The sequence below is a fragment of the Coregonus lavaretus genome (assembly GCF_964263955.1).
Source record: "Coregonus lavaretus genome assembly, chromosome: 9".
Classification (NCBI taxonomy): Eukaryota; Metazoa; Chordata; class Actinopteri; order Salmoniformes; family Salmonidae; genus Coregonus; species Coregonus lavaretus.
Window position 1 is genome coordinate 19,003,714 of NC_139996.1, and position 17,902 is coordinate 19,021,615.

Consider the following 17,902-nt stretch of genomic DNA (forward strand, 5'->3'; position numbering starts at 1 on the left):
CTCCTCAGCAAACTCCTGAGAGTTTCCTAGGCCCATGTTGGCAGCAATCTTCAACCTATTCGACTGAAATCGAAAATCTCAAATTTAACCTAGAGCAAACTTTTTAGTCTAGAGCAAATTAAAGTGTTTCTCCCATTAGAGCCAACATATGAAAGACAAATCGAAAATACTAAAACCATTTACACAATTCACAAGACCCTTAGATGAGTTCAGTGTTGTTTTCCTTCTTCAATGAAACCTCTAGTCATTCCATCAGTTCTTCATTATTGAGTCGCAGTAGTATCCCTGGTTCAGCTCAACACCAATATATCATGCTGGAAGATCAAGGTCATTTCCATGCAAAACACATTGTTCAGACTACATCAAGAGCAGCCAGTTGTGAATGTGGCGGCTCAGTTATGGTTTCACATGCGCAGCATACTCTACTTCTGCCTTAACAGAAATGTGTTTATGTTAATCTGTTCATCATGCTGCAAATAGTGGCTTGTCAAACCTTTATTTAAAGTGCACACAATGGGTAGGCTACAGCGTACACAGTTGTTCCATTTGGGCAACTATCAACTACCCAATGGTCTGTGACTGTCAAGTATCCCTTTATTTGCTTGGTGTTGACAAAAACAAGGGTCTGTATGAACATGGAGGCTTTTAAATGGTATTGAATCTGCACTGCAGAGCAAAAATGACCTATACGCTTTATGTTCTACATTTCCAAGTCTCCTACTTGAGCAATTGAAAGACATCAGACTCTGTTTAAATTACTTTATTAACCTTAGAAATGGGTGGCATCTCAACCAGTACACAGTATAAACTTTCTTCTCATGTGGTTAGGGCATTGCATAACAGTAGGATTGCTTTTGAGACATTCTTGCATTGCTTCATCTCTCTCAACGTGCTACAACGTAGCCCTTTCTGCTCGCTTGCCAACAATATGTTTGGCATGACAATTCCATAAGGAGTTAGCAAGAGAGCAGAAATAGACTGGAACCCAGGCTAGCTACGGTACTCTGAAAATAACTATGCTATTTGGCAATATTTAAGATTAGTTATCTCAGTACAAATGATGATAAACAAAAAGTATGTCTTCCATTAGCAGGTGTACAACATTTTGGCAACAAGAAAGGCTTCAATAACATGCAATGATGACACAAACAGGAATCATATGCATTGAACTGTGTATTGTGCTAAATACATACAGTACGGTATCGGTGCAAATGCAAGAAAAACAATTACTACAAATGTCTCCAGTATCCAAGTGGTAGGCAAACTATGGTGAGTATTGCTCTGAAAAAATTCCTCTCCCAAAAGGTCAGTTAAAATGGATTGGCACCTTACAAAAACAACAGTGGAGTGTATCAGTTCACATGACATCAGACATGGTCTTGAATTTCTTTAAGAAAGTATTTTTTTATGCCTCATCTAAAATACTAAAAGGAGATCTGGTGCTTGCTCTGCGAGGGTTGTTGGGGGTACGGTGGAGTCTGGACTGTGTGCTAGTGGAGGACCCGGGTTCAAATACTTGAACTCTTTGAAATACGTTGAGCGTTTGCTTTAGCCTGCCTGGAGTGCTAGGTAGGCAGAGTTTGCAATCTTGGGACTTTTCTATTCCCATTGCATTCCAACAGGCAAGCTCAAACGAGCACAGCTGAAGTATTAAAATATTTCAAATAGTATTTGAATCCTGGTCTGCTAGTGGAGACTTTGGTTCACAACGGCACTAGGGCACAGGGTCCCATGGCGACGGTCTGCGTCACACGTTGGAATCGTCATCTGTTATGCTGGGGTTGGGTGAGTTGGAGATCTCTTTGAAAAATTCATCGTCTTTCAGCATGCTCTGGAAACACAGGGACACAATGCATGAACTAAGAAATTAATACTGGAGAAGAAATGTAAGGACCCATTTGAAATATGCCTATATTTATGTCATAAATGTATATTTATGTCACAAATGCCTTATATATTTATACAGTGCCTTCAGAAAGTATTCATACCCCTAGACTTATTCCACAATTCAAAATTGATTAAATAAATTTTTCTCTCTCACCCATCTACACACAATACGCCATAATAACAATTTTTTTGCTTATTTTTAATGTTTGCAAATTTATTGAAAATGAAATATGCCTCGTCACAATTCTATCTAGGAGATCTACGGACAGTTCCTTGGACTTCATGGTATAGTTTCTGCTCTGACAACGGTGGGACCTTATCTAGACAGGTGTGTTTCTTTCTAAATCATGTCCAAACAATTGAATTGGCCACAGGTGGACTCCAATCAAGTCGTAGTGACATCTCAAGGATGATCAAAAGTCATTGGATGCACCTGAGCTAAAATTGGAGGGTCATAGCATAAGGGTGTGAATACCTATGTAAATGAGATATTTCTGTATTTCATTTTTAATACATTTGCAAAAATGTCTAAAAACATGTTTACACTGTCATTATGGGGTATTGTGTGTAGATGGATGAGAAAACATATTTAATCCATTTTCAATTCAGGCTGTAACAACAACATTTGGAATAAATCAAGGGGTATGAATACTTCTTAAAAGCACTGTAGAGCTTATACCCTTAAATATTGTTATCCATAAACCATATCAACATAACACTTAAGCACATTTAAAACAGAAAAAAAGAAAAGATTCCTTCTTACCGTCAAGTTTTGGATGCCCTCGGAGAAGGCTCCGATCTGCCTCACAGTCCCCTCTGAGTCCTCCATCTACAATAACGGATATGGTTTGACACTCAACACCATTACTAAGAAGATCTGTCAGTGTTCAGCTGCTCTGAGCGAATACAGAAACTAGGCACAGTGCTGCCATCTCTTGTCACGGCAGTGAACGACCAAAAAGGTCAGCCTGGAATCATTGAGTAGAGAACAATCTAAAAGGTGGAGGTTGAATCTAAGTATTGATGTGATGACTTACCAATTACTTGGAGAACTTATTAAGTGTGTATGAGCACCATGCAGCCTTTACAGAGAAATGTCTTGCCAAAATGCTTGGTCTGACAATGACCATAGGAGTTGGCAAGACAGCACAAACAGACCTAGGACCAGACTAAAGTTTACCTGCTCTAGCCGGTCCAGGTCGTCCTCGTAGAGCTGAAGCTCATAGCCTTTCTGGAAGCTACGTCCCTTTGGCATCTCCACGTCCATGGGGCAGACATACTCCTCACTGTCATCCTGCCTCTTCTTCCTCAGGCTGCCGAAGCTACCGAACGACATCTTCCTCGGCTGGTGTGAACAGATTATTTCTCAAATTATAATAAATTGAGACTACAGCTCATAACCAAAACCAGTGTCAAACAGATTAGAACAATTTCTTACCCCACCCAAACACACATCTTCCCCTTCTCCATCACTCCTTACCCCTACCTAAAACCATGGTTACGTCCAAAATGGCGCCCTATTCCCTATATTGTGCATTACTTTTGACCCCTACCTTGACCTTGGCGGTGGCGGTGAGCAGGGTGTAGTCGGGATTCTCTAGACACTCCTGTTTGAGCCCCTGGGCCTCAGAGCCCACTAGCAGGTTGAAGTGGGTAGCCAGGTGCCTCCGCAGCAGGGTCTTGTTGGGGGGAATGTTCAGCAGCAGGGCCATGGTCTCCACATTGAACCGAGGCTCCAGCACCTGGGGTAAGAGGGAACATTGTGAGATGTGAGCTAGGTTGAGTCACATCCCATTCTCATTGTAAGATAAAAACCCATTGTCATTTCTATGTAGTCTCCATCTGGATTTAGTCATTTAGTAATTTTTCACACAAAAAAAAGTTGTTCTTCTTTTACCAAGACAACTGTGGGCCACATTAAACTGGATCAAAGGCTCTCTGATCATTCTTTCTCACCATGAGTCCCCCGTGAACGCCGCTGCCCCTCAGGTTGGGGGCGTACTCCGCCAGGTCCACTGATCTCAGCCACTCCATCACTCTGTGATTGGTCCACTGGGAGATCTCTGCTGGCGTGATGTTGTTCTGACCAATCAGGAGACAGAGAGAGAAAATAATGTGTTTATCAACAGAACAAATGACTGAGCGCCAGGATTTGTTAACACTTGTTTAGCTTGAAGAAGTGGAGAAGGAGTACACAGCAAAAAGTGGATTGTCCAGTAGCACTGACTAGTGTTAATGTATTCCTGGAACCAGGGTAGTCTTCATCAGGGCACACACCGGAAAACTATTTAAAACATTTGCAACGGAAAGCAAAAATGTGCCCAGGTAGTCCCTCCCTGTTTCAGTCCGTTTTCTTCTATTTGGTGCCTAATGAAAAAGACCAGTGGTCCAGTGGACCTACCTCGTCGGAGGGCCGTCGGCGCAGGCAGTTGGGCTCGTAGTTGTTGAGGCGCAGCACCTGAATGGCTCTCTTGATGCTGAGGTGGTGGAGCACACTGCCCACCTTCAGAGACAGCAAGTCATCCTGACAGAGGACACAGGAACAATAATTTTTACAACAGTGTCAGGTCAGATGGAAATAGTCAGCAGGAGGACTCCTACATTGAGTTAGTGAGGATTTTACCATTGCGCAAAGAAAAAACAACAATTTCCCAGCAGGTAAGGTCCGACAATCTGACGAGATTCTATTTGATTGTACTAATAGTAGTGTGGTATATGTCTAGTATTTGTTTTTGCCATCTTGTATCAAGCCATTGTGTAGTCATTGCGTCCATGGAGGGTGAGACTAGGCCTTCTCCAGTGTTCCTAATCACACTTTGTAGTCCATGCTGTACAGTCTGTTCAGCCTAATGTGAACTGGCAGTGTGATCATTAGGCCTAGAGCCATACAGTATCTCCATCTGTGGCTCTGAATGTGATCAGGCCCATCCATGCTTGGCCTGAGGACAAGACTCTTATGCGTCTGTCTATCTCTTCGACACTCACTACTGTCATGTAGTGCAGCATGCGGCCGTCCACCCTCCCCTCATCAAACTGGGTCTTATATTGAGGCAGGCCAATGTCATCCAGCCACCCTATGGGAGGAGACAAGAGAGGGGGAGAGAGAGAGAGAGAGGGGGGAAGGGGGGTGAGAGGGGATCTGTCAACCTGCCAGTCAATTTCCCCATTAGAAATCAAATTATCAAACTTACATCTTGAGAGCACTTGAATCAAATTCAGAACTTGTTTATTGGATTACAATTAATTTGAAACGCCCACCATATCATTTCGACAACATGAGATGTTAAGCATAGTAAAACCCCAGCATTAAACCTTGACTCCCCTACTGGCAGTTAATCTACTCACTGGTCACCCAATTGTAGTCCAGTTTGCCCTTGTTGTCGTCCTCCTCAGAGCCCAGGGCCTGCAGGGCCAGCTGGAGCTTCTTCCTGTGCAGCGGGTGTTTGATGCCCAGCTCCTAAACACACAGAGATAACAACCACCCAGAGCCACACCCCCAGGACAGAACAGATGATTAGTTCCATCCATTTGATTTCTCCGGTCATAGAGTACAGTATATTTGGCCACAGAGTATAAAGAGAGGCAGTGCCTAGGTTAACAAAGTGCTGAATGAATTATATTTTCATTTACGTGTAAAGTCACCCTTAGTGACCCATCCCTTACAGGATTATTTGACACATATTTAAGGTCCTTAACGTACAGTACAATTAATACATAGCCTGTGGCGTCATCAATAGTTGTTTTACACCTGGGTTGCGTCAACCACAAACCTAATGGGGCGAATTGCCTCATAGGGGATAAATACAAATGACATCTGGCTGTACTGCGGAGTCCAGGTGTTTTTAATTCATACAGGTTAGTCTCATTGAAATACAATCTCTCCTGCTCAGTGCTCACCCTCTCTAGGTCCTGCTGTGAGGCCTGCAGCAGAGTCTGTCCAGAAGAGATCCACACGCGGGCCATGTTCAGACAGAGCCCCAGCCCCTGCTCCTGCAGCCAGTCACACACCTGCTCCTTGGACCAGCGGGCAAACGGGGTGTCCAGGTCACTACAAGCGAAAGAATGAGGACATGCTGACTTAACGTGGGTCAACCATTCATAAAGGAACACAGTATTGCCTTCTAACAATGACCATGAAGTTGTTTTGCTGGGAAGCATTTCAGAATGACTTGACCATGGTAGGGCGCAAAACCGGACTAGTTTAGATTGAACTTCCTTGTCATCACAAGTAGCCTGGTCCCAGATCTGGTTGTGCTCTCTCTGCCTGTAGGAGTTGGCAAGAGAGCACCAACAAATCTGGGACCAGAATACATGTCCGGATAAGGGTAGTGTAAGAGAGTCATTTCTAGCATTGTTTTTCAGCACACAGAAAGCTAAAGGACGCACATGATGTTTCTCATTGCTCAAGGGGAGTGCACGGAGCACACTAACTTGTTGTTTCTCATTAATTCAAGGTGAGTTCACAGTGCACACTAACTTGTTGGGTAATCTCTGTAGGTCACGGGACCAGCCCAGTCTGGGCCCTGCTGTGGCTCGGACTCCACCTCTCTTGAACTCGACCGGTTCTGATAGGTTGTCGTCCAGGTTGAACGTGGTGGACTGACTTCTCCTCAGCCTTAAAGAAAATTTAAAAAAATACATCAATTAAATTCAAGTCGTGTCATGTTTGAAAGTTGTGCACTTATGACTCCAAGCTAAATATACCATGGTTGTGGTTACCATAGCTGAAAGCTATTTATTTTTATTTTTATAAAAGAATACACAAAACATGTTTCTCTTCCTTATATTGCAAGCTTAGTTTATCAGGCTCTTTGATTAGTCAGACTTAATTCAGAGTTTTAAATCAGATCAATATTAACCAGGGTTGTGTTCATTAGGGCAAACCGTAGCAAAATGTTTTGCAACAGAAAACAAAAAATAAGCATTTTGTACTGGACAAGTTCAAGTACTCCCTCCCTGTTTGTCAGTTTCCTTCTGTTTTGATGCCTAATGAATATGACCCAGGCATCCCAAACTCAATCTTGATGTCTTACAGGACAGTGTCATCAAGAGTTCTATACCAAACATCTTTAACACTCACTTTCCAAAGAGCGCCTTAATTCCCTTGGACTTCTTCTTGCACTCGGGGGAGGTAGTGGAGGTCACACTGGTCAGTGTGTTGGTGCTGTCGCTGTTGGCTGACCTCTGGGGTAGACCAGCCAGGTCCAGATGGTCAGTGCCCCCCTCTCGCTCAATCTCAGCTGTACAAACAGGACATCAGCAATGACCACAGGGCATCAGCACTGCCATGCCACCATGGTGACAGCTGTGGGGTGCGTCCAAAATGTCACCCCTTTGGCTCTGGTCAAAAGTAGTGCACTATAATCAGGTGTAGGATCTTAAATTATCTCCCTGTCATTGTAGGAAATGTTCTGCACAGCAGGAAATGCAAACTTGTAGTGTTTTCAAGGTTTAAATAGGCTTCTAAAGTTTGTAATTTGCACTTTAAAAAAGGTCAGACTTGATTTGCCCCAACTAAAAATGTATCAACCCCTACAAAAATGGCCATTAATTATAATCCAAACAATTCACATTTACTGTTGCTGCAGTTATGCACTGGTGTATAGACAAAACAGGACTGAAATGCATACAATTCACATTTCAATATTATAAATATTATACCTGAAGAGATATAGGAACCATCCTAAAACTTGAACAGAGTGTAATTCATCCACACACATTCCTAAATGAGACTCACTAAGCCTCTGGTTACAGCATGCATGACCGCCTCACTGAGCTCAACTTGTACATGGGAGGGTGAGGTGGTCTAAGTTTGGAAACCACAACATAATCAGGATCTAACTGTGTTTAGTGGGTTTACAAAAAAGGTTATTTGAACATTTGGAGTTGAATTTAGCTTTCAGGAATAGTGAACAGCGGATCAACTGATATGAGCCAAAACATCAGGTAGAACATAACATTCTAGGAAATAAATTAACTTCATGAAGACTATCCGGGGAGCATCATTGCAGATGACATCATCTGGTTATAAGACCGGGATATGGTTTGGTGCGAGGGGAGTTTGAACAGAAATAGAAATGAGAATGTACATGCAGTTTGCCGACACACAGAACAAACATACAAAAAAGGCTCTGACCTTTGATGTTATCCAGCCATGTTGCTCCAACAAAGCGGTTTGCCTAGGAATAATTGCTGGTAACATGGGTGTGGTTGTATGTGAGGATGTCTACTGTAGCTACTGTAGAATGATATACCAAAATAGCAGCAACGATAATGCCTTGCCATGGTCTAATGGTTGCCTGAGAGTAAGTAACCTCTATTCAAATGTCTAATGTTTAGAGTGGAAATTCAAACCTTCTATGCGTGAAGCATGCTTCATTAAGTCTTGAAATAACGAGGTCACCACCAAGACTTGGAATAAGACTTGGGTTAATCATGATTTCTGAAATGTAATATAAACTCAGCAAAAAAATAAACGTCCTCTCACTGTCAACTGCGTTTATTTTCAGCAAACTTAACATGTGTAAATATTTGTATGAACATAACAAGATTCAACAACTGAGACATAAACTGAACAAGTTCCACAGACATGTAACTAACAGAAATTGAATAATGTGTCCCTGAACAAAGGGGGGGTCAAAATCAAAAGTAACAGTCAGTATCTGGTGTGGCCACCAGCTGCATTAAGTACTGCAGTGCATCTCCTCCTCATGGACTGCACCAGATTTGCCAGTTCTGTGCTGTGAGATGTTACCCCACTTTTCCACCAAGTTCCCTGACATTTCTGGGGGGAATGGCCCTAGCCCTCACCCTCCGATCCAACAGGTCCCAGACGTGCTCAAAGGGATTGAGATCCGGGCTCATCACTGGCCATGGCAGAACACTGACATTCCTGTCTTGCAGGAAATCACGCACAGAACGAGCAGTATGGCTGGTGGCATTGTCATGCTGGGGGGTCATGTCAGGATGAGCCTGCAGGAAGGGTACCACATGAGGGAGGAGGATGTCTCCCTGTAACGCACAGCGTTGAGATTGCCTGCAATGACAACAAGCTCAGTCCGATGATGCTGTGACACACCGCCCCAGACCATGACGGACCTTCCACCTCCAAATCGATCCCACTCAGTGTACAGGCCTCGGTGTAACACTCATTCTTTCGACGATAAACGCGAATCCGACCATCACCCCTGGTGAGACAAAACCGCGACTCGTCAGTGAAGAGCACTTTTTGGCAGTCCTGTCTGCGACGGTGGGTTTGTGCCCATAGGCGACGTTGTTGCCGGTGATGTCTGGTGAGGACCTGCCTTACAACAGGCCTACAAGCCCTCAGTCCAGCCTCTCTCAGCCTATTGTGGACAGTCTCCACTGATGGAGGGATTGTGCGTTCCTGGTGTAACTCGGGCAGTTGTTGTTGCCATCCTGTACCTGTCCTGCAGGTGTGATGTTCAGATGTACCGATCCTGTGCAGGTGTTGTTACACGTGGTCTGCCACTGCGAGGACGATCAGCTGTCCGTCCTGTCTCCCTGTAGCGTTGTCTTAGGCGTCTCACAGTACGGACATTGCAATTTATTGCCCTGGCCACATCTGCAGTCCTCATGCCTCCTTGCAGCATGCGTAAGGCACGTTCACGCAGATGAGCAGGGACCCTGGGCATCTTTCTTTTGGTGTTTTTCAGAGTCAGTAGAAAGGCCTCTTTAGTGTCCTAAGTTTTCATAACTGTGACCTAAATTGCCTACCGTCTGTAAGCTGTTAGTGTCTTAACGTCTGTTCCACAGGTGCATGTTCATTAATTAATTATGGTTCATTGAACAAGCATGGGAAACAGTGTTTAAACCCTTTACAATGAAGATCTGTGAAGTTATTTGGATTTTCACAAATTATCTTTGAAAAAAAAAAGGGACGTTTCTTTTTTTTGCTGAGTTTATATAAGAACATATATTCCTACCCTTACATCTCTATCAACACGAGCATGCCTATGGAATATGTATAAGTCACCTTCAACTCATATTCCATATAGAGTGGGCACCCAAGTAAGTAAAAAAAATTACAATTTATTTCTACGTTTTGGGAGAATCATGATTTATGAAATTGAATTACAAAGGACAGTTCAGCTCACATAACACGTTTGTGAGTTAGGTGAAAGTAGAAATTCAACAGTTGGTCGAGGTTGAGGAGTTGGTTGAGAGGATTTGGGAAGGAAGGGGATGGGGGGAATGTTATGAGTTCAAGGGTCATATCCAGTAGTGGTCATTACTCCAGAGGCGCCATACTGCTGCCCTGCCTTGCCCTGAGGACATGATGGCTCCATTATACTGTACCTAGCATAGGCGCACTCGCACTCCGGCTGCGGTCTTCACAATGTGTTACACAAAGCACACACCCGACACACATGTCACGAGAGGAACAAGACAGAGGTCAAAGGTTACCGAAGGGAAAAAACTACAGGGGAGAGTCACAGTATGATGGTAGGAGGAGGAGACAGATAAGATACATACATAACACAACTACAAAGCACACACAGTAGGCTACATTTTCATAATTAGACAGGGAGAACAGTTTCTGGGACTAGTCATTATGGTGTTGGTATGTATTTTAACTATGGGTGTGGTTTTAAGAGCTACATTGAAAAACCAAGCTCTTTGGTAAGAACCACTCAGACTTCAGAATAAAACTAAAGGCTGTGCAGTGCCGTGGTGTAATGGTAACACTCCCCGGCACGTCACATACGACAACCTTTCCACCGTTTCTCCCACTTGCATGTCTACCCCTCTAATTTCCTTACTGTCTGAATTAAGTATCAGACACCTAAAATATATATACAAAAGTATGTGGACGCCCCTTCAAATTAGTGGATTCGGCTATGTCAGCCACACCCATTGCTGACAGGTGTATAAAATCGAGCACACAGACATGCAATCTTCATAGACAAACATTGGCAGTAGAATGGCTTTAATGAAGAGCTCAGTGACTTTCTACGTGGCACCGTCATAGGATGCCACCTTTCCAACAAGTCAGTTCATCAAATTTCTGCCATGCTAGAGCTGTCCCAGTCAACTGGAAGTGCTGTTATTGTGAAGAAGAAATGTCTAGGAGCAACAACGGCTAAGCCGCTAAGTGGTAGGCCACACAAGCTCACAGAACGGGACCGGCGAGTGCTGAAGCGCGAAGCGTATAAAAATTGTCTGTCCTCGGTTGCAACACTCACTACCGAGATCCAAACTGTCTCTGGTAGCAATGTCAGCACAAGAACTGTTGTCGGGAGCTTCGTGAAATGGGTTTCCATGGCCGAGCAGCCGCACACAAACCTAAGACCACCATGCGCAATGCCAAGCGACGGCTGGAGTGGTGTAACGCTCGCCGCCATTGGACAGTGGAAACATGTTCTCTGGGGTGATGAATCATGCTTCACCATCTGGCAGTCCGACGGATGAATATGGGTTTGGCGGATGCCAGGAGAACGCTACCTTCCCTAATGCATTGTGCCAACTGTAAAGTTTGGTGGAGGAGGAATAATGGTCTGGGGCTGTTTTACATGGTTCGGGCTAGGACCTTTAGTTCCAGTGAAGGCAAATCTTAATGCTACAGCATACAATGACATTCTAGACGATTCTGTGCTTCCAACTTTGTGGCAACAGTTTGGGGAAGGCCCTTTCCTGTTTCAGCATGACAATGCCTCTGTGCACAAAGCGAGGTCCATACAGAAATGGTTTGTTGAGATCGGTGTGGAAGAACTTGACTGGCCTGCACAGAGCCCTGACCTCAACTCCATCGAACGCCGACTGAATTGGAACGCCGACTGCGAGCCAGGCCTAATCGCCCAACAAAAGTGCCCGACCTCACTAATGCTCTTGTGGCTGAATGGAAGCAAGTCCCCGCAGCAATGTTCCAACATCTAGTGGAAAGCCTTCCCAGACGAGTGGAGGCTGTTATAGCAGCAAAGGGGGGACCAACTCCATATTAATGCCCATGTTTTGGAATGAGATGTTCGACGAACAGGTGTCCACATACAGTTGGTCATGTAGTCTTTTTTTTAAGATCTAAAAAAAGGCTACAATCTCACAAATCTAATCATACCTAACATGAATTGGTCAAAATGCACAAGATACCACATCATACAAGTTATAAAGCATCTCAGAGTAGGAGTGCTAATCTTGGATCAGTTTGGCCTTTTAGATCATAATGAATAAGATTATATGGACAGGGAGGACCTGATCCAAGATCAGCACTCGTACTCTGATACGCTTTGTGAATATGGGCTCTGTTACCACAAAGCTTCCATCTGAGACCCACAGCCCATCCACCCACACTAGGCCATCCATCCACCCGCACTTACCCAGGTTAGGGGTGCTGGCTGTCCTTTTGCTTCCCTTGATCTTGAAGAAGCCCCGTCCGAAGGAGGAGCGAGCCTTCTTGTTACCAAAGTGGTCATCCTCCGTGGTCATGGGGTGAGACGAAGAGGGAGACTTGGGCGGGCGCTCGCTGATCTTACTGATCTCCTCCACAGCCTTATTCGGAACAGTAGCAGAAAACAGAGCTGACAACGTCAATTTGACATTTTAGTCATTTGCAGACGCTCTATCCAGAGCAACATACAATCAGTGCATTCAACTAAGGTAGGTAAAAACAACCACATATTACAATCAATCAAGTCAAAGCATTGTTCAAAACAGCTGCTATCTGCTAAATCAGTGCACACAATGCCAGAACCATGTCACATCACACACATGCAGTAATATATCAAACGATCTATGGGAAATTGGATTTGAAAATACCAGACAGTGCAGAGCTGGCTTAAAGTGCAAAGAATTCATACATTTCAATTGAATGTGATAAAAGGCAATCAAACGCATGCAATGAAACCAAGGTGACACACACACAGGGATTTGTTCATTTTTAACTGTACTCAGATACATTTTTTTGAGTACTCAAATAAATAAATAAATAAATACATATTTTTAGAACACAAGGCCTACAATGGATTTATTTAATCTCGCATTTATCTATATGCCAACAGATCGCAACAATGCCTAATTTATCATAACCATTATAGATAACAAATCCTAAATCAGTCAATAAAAAAGCAAGTGTCATTTAAGATTAATTTATTGAAACTGTAATATCAACTGGTTATATTATACTGTGGAACACAATCTTCCAAAAGGCAGTAACCTCAGTAGTGGCGATTGCTCGTAGAAGCCTATGGCTGTGCAATGGCATAGCCTTGTTTTGTTAATTTAGCAGACAAGACGCTCTTATTTCCAGTCAAGACACCTATTTTATGTTTGGTGAGTAGGCATATGCTTAATGGTTCTGATGAAAATACACTGTCTTTATCAAACTAATGTTTTTGCATATTTTCAGTGTGGAACCTGTCCATGTTTAGGTGGGTTATAACCTAGACCAGGGGTATTTAACTCTTACCCTACGAGGTCCGGAGCCTGCTGGTTTTCTGTTCTACCTGATAATTAATTGCAAGCACCTGGTGTCTCAGGTCTAAATCAGTCCCTGATTAGAGGGGAACAATACAAAAATGCAGTGAAACTGGCTTCGAGGTCCAGAGTTGAGTTTGAGGGGCCTAGGCTAACCAATTCTAAATGGCACTAGCAGTTCGCAAAGTAGCTTAAGCGGAAAATAGACGGGACGCAATTATTTCAAAACTGCAGCTCGTTTTGGAACATATATTTTCCTACTTCAATCAACCAGTCCACTTTGAATGTGTGATAAAACTGTCGTCATTTGGCAAATTAGATACGTTTTTATAGGCATTTACACTGAGTGTCCAAAACATTAGGAACACCTGCTCTTTCCATGACATAGACTGACCAGGTGAAAGCTATGATTCCTTATTGAGGTCACATGTTAAATCCACTTCAAAATCAGTGTATATCAAGGGGAGGAGACAGGTTAAAGAAGGATTTCTAAGCCTTGAGACAATTGAGACATGGATTGTGTATGTGTGCCATTCAGAGGGAGAATGGGCAAGAGAAAAGATTGAAGTGCCTTTGAACAGGGAATGGCAGTAGGTGCCAGGCACACTGGTTTGATTGTATCAACAACTGCAACGTTGCTGTGTTTTTCACGCTCAACATTTTCCCATGTGTATCAAGAAGGACATCCAGGCAACTTGACACAACTGTGGGAAGCATTGGAGTCAACATGGGCCGGCATCCCTGTGGAATGCTTTCAACCCCTTGTAGAGTTCATGCCCCGATGAACTGAGGCTGTTCTGAGGGCAAAAGGGGGTGCAACTCAATATTATGTTTTGTACACTCAGTGTATTTCTGTAGGTCTAACAGGAGCTTGTGTGTGCAGTCAGCACACGGGTGTGGAGGGAGAGGTCGGAACGGAGGGGAAAGGGAATTTAGGTAAAAGAATGGTGTGATGCTTGGCTTGGTTTATTTTTTGTTGTGCCCCGCAAATGCACATGTACAAAATGGAACACTAGGGTCAAAGCAAATTAACATGGTCTTCAAGACAACATTTTACTTGCAACAAAGCACATTCCACCAAATAGTTTTACAGTATTTGAAAAGAATGTGATCTCTGGTTAAAGATCGAGCTTTGCCATCCGTTCCAGTACTCAAGTACTCATGTCCATCCCTACACAATCATAAACATTAGCCTTACTGAGGACGCTAACCTTCAGAAGGAGGAATAGGTTGTCAGCCTTCTAATAAGATGGAAGAGGCCAAAGAGGAAGAGAGGATGAGCAAACAAGAAAGAAGACCGCTGAGAACAGACTCACCTCTGTTGGCTTTTCATCCATCACCAATGTAATCTGGCACAGATGATGATATGATGGGATGGAGTGTTAGTGATGAAATTCAATGAGGACTTTAGAATTTATCAGAAATCTCTTTACCTTTTCGCTGTTGCTGACATACAAGTTGTCCTGACTCCCTGAATTGGGGCCATCCAGGGTCCTGAAATGACAAAGCTCATCACAGTGAACACTACAACACCTGGTCAATGTACTGAACCGCTGACCTTTGGGAGGAAGGAATTCTGACAGGAAGCTGAAGCGTAAAGCGACAGGATATGACATGCAGCTTCACACCATAGACATACTCACTGTGGAGTATCACATGAAAGGGGGGCCTCCTGTGACACTTCCTGGCCCCCTGCCTCGCTGCAGGGGATAAACAGACAGGTGTTGGGATGCTAACCCGACGCTAACATGGACAAGCTGCGAGCAGTCCGCTGCACGCTATACTGTACACTGGCTGTGGTCAAACCTGGGAGTGGAGGCTATAAATATTTGTCAGCACCCTTGTGGGACACCTTGGACCTTGTGGTGTCGACATGTCATCAATTATGCCACATTTACCACGCTACGGGTGAGATTAGGCGTGATAGCTCGCCTAGATATTGACTTTTTTCAAGGCCGGTCTCAATTCAGGAAGTAGGTCCACACACCATTCAAAACATCTCTCTTTCCTAGTCAGCTCACTCTGCTCAGGGGCAAACTAAGTAACATACTTTGTTCATCAACAGAGGTGTTTTCATTAGTGCACACCGTAGCAAAAAATCTTGCAACGGACAAGGTTACTAAAATGAGAGTTGGAGAAATTCAGGTAGGTCCCTTCTCGTTTGGTTCCTAGTGACAACACCCCAGCACTGGACAGTTATGGACCATCTCTAGTTCAGCTCACCTCTCTGGTTCAGCTTGGTCCAGCTCTGGCCCCCTCTTTGGATCGCATGCTGACTGGACTGTAGGGATGGGTGTGGGCGAAGACACTTCAGTAGCTCCATAGTGCATCTCCAGCTTCGCATTGAAGCAGAGGACCAAATTGAAAGAACATTTAGTAAAGTACAACCGCCATCAATGCTAGCGATTACTTTTCTCTCTCGGGTCAGTGTTTTCACGATTTAGTAGATTAAGGGTAACGAGCAGTCAAGACAATGGTGCTTGTCATCATTCAAACAGACAACCATCCAAAGTGTCACTGCAAAGTGATATTGAATGTTATCAGACTAATTTGACCAAGTGACAGTGACTCAACACCTCGTTCAAAAATGTGTAATTATTGGCTGTTTTATTGGTTGGAGGACATCTGAAGGCTTTTTGATAAGGATTTCTGAGGATGACACATTTATTCATAGAAATATAATCTGTTCCGTGATCTGAGAGCCTTGACCCATCCTAGTCAATATATTTCTATGCATGAAGCTAAGTAGTTATGTCATCATGTCATCCTGTACCTCGTCTGGGCTTTTCCCTGCTACTTCCTCAACTCCGGCTAGAGCGTGCCTCTCCGACTCCATGGCAACCGGGGTGGTTGTCGTTGACATCACGGAGAGGGAGCTGTCGCTATTACTCTCGTCACTCTCGCCGTCTTGGGTTTTCTCTGGAATGGAATATGAAAGAGTTATTTTTATCAGTCAGATATTTATGTAGCCTAGAGAGTTGGCCATTCTATTGGAGCCCACTGCCAGCAATTTTAGGCTTTGACGTTCAATTCTTAAAATATTTACCTCAAGAACACTTCGATCTGCTCTTACAAATCAAGAGTGTTTCTCTCCTAGAGATAGAACATGGTGATAGCACATTGTTTTAGAAATAGAACATGGTTTCTCAAACCTTTTTTTCCTTGCATTGAAATCATGTCCTGGACCTTCTTGTAGCGCAGCAGCGACTGCCTCAGCTCCTCGATCTTACGATCCTACAGGTGCAGAGAGGTCACAAAGATCGACGGTCAAGCCATGTGACAAGGTTCAGATAAATTTTTCCCCCTTATTGTTTTGGGCACAGAAAGGTTCGGAAAGGTTGTAACCTCTTCTTTGTCCTGTCACATTAAACTTGACAAAACAAACTCTCTGAGAATCATGAGATGGAGGGCGGTGGGGTCAACTGTAGTTTACTGTACCTTCTCCTCATTGGCTGCCATGAGTGATTCCACTGCTTTTTTCATTCTCTGCACTTCCACATCTGGAGGGTAAAGAAATGGATTTCAGCCAGAGAATATACAGCTGGGTCAACTCTGGGCCAATGTATGTCTGGGGTCCCCTGACTAACTCATCCATAGTGATCTATGGTACAACAGTACATCTATTTAGAGCGTTGTCAATACATATTATTATCCAACAGTACTATCTAAACAGTCAGGGAGACCTCCATTTTGACTCCCTGTCCAGGTAGTCTAACTATTTCCTAGCCTCACAGTGAAATAAACACCACATCTAACACAGTTGAGGGAACCTTGAGGTGGAGGATTTGGACTTGGTGGGTAAAGCCATGTCAATGTGCTGTTCTATAGCTGTCACAATAAAGACATGATGAGGATGACAAGGGTGATGGACTGATGATGAAGGTTAGAAGACAGCACACTGGGTGTTGATGGAGGGCAAGTGGTGAGAGGAGAGGGGGATAAGGAAAGGGTGAGGAGGAGAGATCTGTGGTAAAAGGAGGTGTTGGTTGAAGGAGAAAGCAGGAGGATGGGACACAGACTGAACAGTGAGCGAGCGGGCATCCATAACATGACACAGACTGAACAGTGAGCGAGCGGGCATCCATAACATGACATAGACTGAACAGTGAGCGAGCGGGCATCCATAACATGACACAGACTGAACAGTGAGCGAGCGGGCATCCATAACATGACACAGACTGAACAGTGAGCGAGCAGGCATCCATAACATGACACAGACTGAACAGTGAGCGAGCGGGCATCCATAACATGACACAGACTGAACAGTGAGCGAGCGGGCATCCATAACATGACACAGACTGAACAGTGAGCGAGCGGGCATCCATAACATGACACAGACTGAACAGTGAGCGAGCGGGCATCCATAACATGACACAGACTGAACAGTGAGCGAGCGGGCATCCATAACATGACACAGACTGAACAGTGAGCGAGCGGGCATCCATAACATGACACAGACTGAACAGTGAGCGAGCGGGCATCCATAACATGACACAGACTGAACAGTGAGCGAGCGGGCATCCATAACATGACACAGACTGAACAGTGAGCGAGCGGGCATCCATAACATGACACAGACTGAACA

At 44.1% G+C, this 17,902-nt stretch overlaps 1 protein-coding gene across 7 annotated transcripts in view; it reads right to left on the reverse strand.

The window, feature by feature from the left end:
* Nucleotides 1-744: 744 nt before the first annotated feature.
* LOC311134960 (liprin-beta-1-like) overlaps nucleotides 745-17,902 on the reverse strand; it is a 46,275-nt gene continuing 29,117 nt past the window's right edge. For 2 of the 7 annotated variants that reach the window (XM_084168738.1, XM_084168735.1), the window contains 19 exons: nucleotides 16,756-16,817; nucleotides 16,470-16,551; nucleotides 16,091-16,236; nucleotides 15,541-15,653; nucleotides 14,751-14,811; nucleotides 14,634-14,666; nucleotides 12,222-12,393; nucleotides 10,207-10,239; nucleotides 6,968-7,127; nucleotides 6,365-6,502; nucleotides 5,785-5,935; nucleotides 5,233-5,344; nucleotides 4,873-4,961; nucleotides 4,289-4,411; nucleotides 3,844-3,969; nucleotides 3,441-3,629; nucleotides 3,068-3,232; nucleotides 2,651-2,716; nucleotides 745-1,831 (listed from right to left, as the gene is read on the reverse strand). In XM_084168738.1, the coding sequence (XP_084024864.1) occupies nucleotides 1,748-1,831; nucleotides 2,651-2,716; nucleotides 3,068-3,232; nucleotides 3,441-3,629; nucleotides 3,844-3,969; nucleotides 4,289-4,411; nucleotides 4,873-4,961; nucleotides 5,233-5,344; nucleotides 5,785-5,935; nucleotides 6,365-6,502; nucleotides 6,968-7,127; nucleotides 10,207-10,239; nucleotides 12,222-12,393; nucleotides 14,634-14,666; nucleotides 14,751-14,811; nucleotides 15,541-15,653; nucleotides 16,091-16,236; nucleotides 16,470-16,551; nucleotides 16,756-16,817 (2,105 nt within the window). In that variant the 3' untranslated portion in view covers nucleotides 745-1,747. The remainder of the gene's footprint in view (nucleotides 1,832-2,650; nucleotides 2,717-3,067; nucleotides 3,233-3,440; nucleotides 3,630-3,843; nucleotides 3,970-4,288; nucleotides 4,412-4,872; nucleotides 4,962-5,232; nucleotides 5,345-5,784; nucleotides 5,936-6,364; nucleotides 6,503-6,967; nucleotides 7,128-10,206; nucleotides 10,240-12,221; nucleotides 12,394-14,633; nucleotides 14,667-14,750; nucleotides 14,812-15,540; nucleotides 15,654-16,090; nucleotides 16,237-16,469; nucleotides 16,552-16,755; nucleotides 16,818-17,902) is intronic. The other 5 variants (XM_084168740.1, XM_084168736.1, XM_084168741.1 and 2 more) reach the window with 3 other exon arrangements.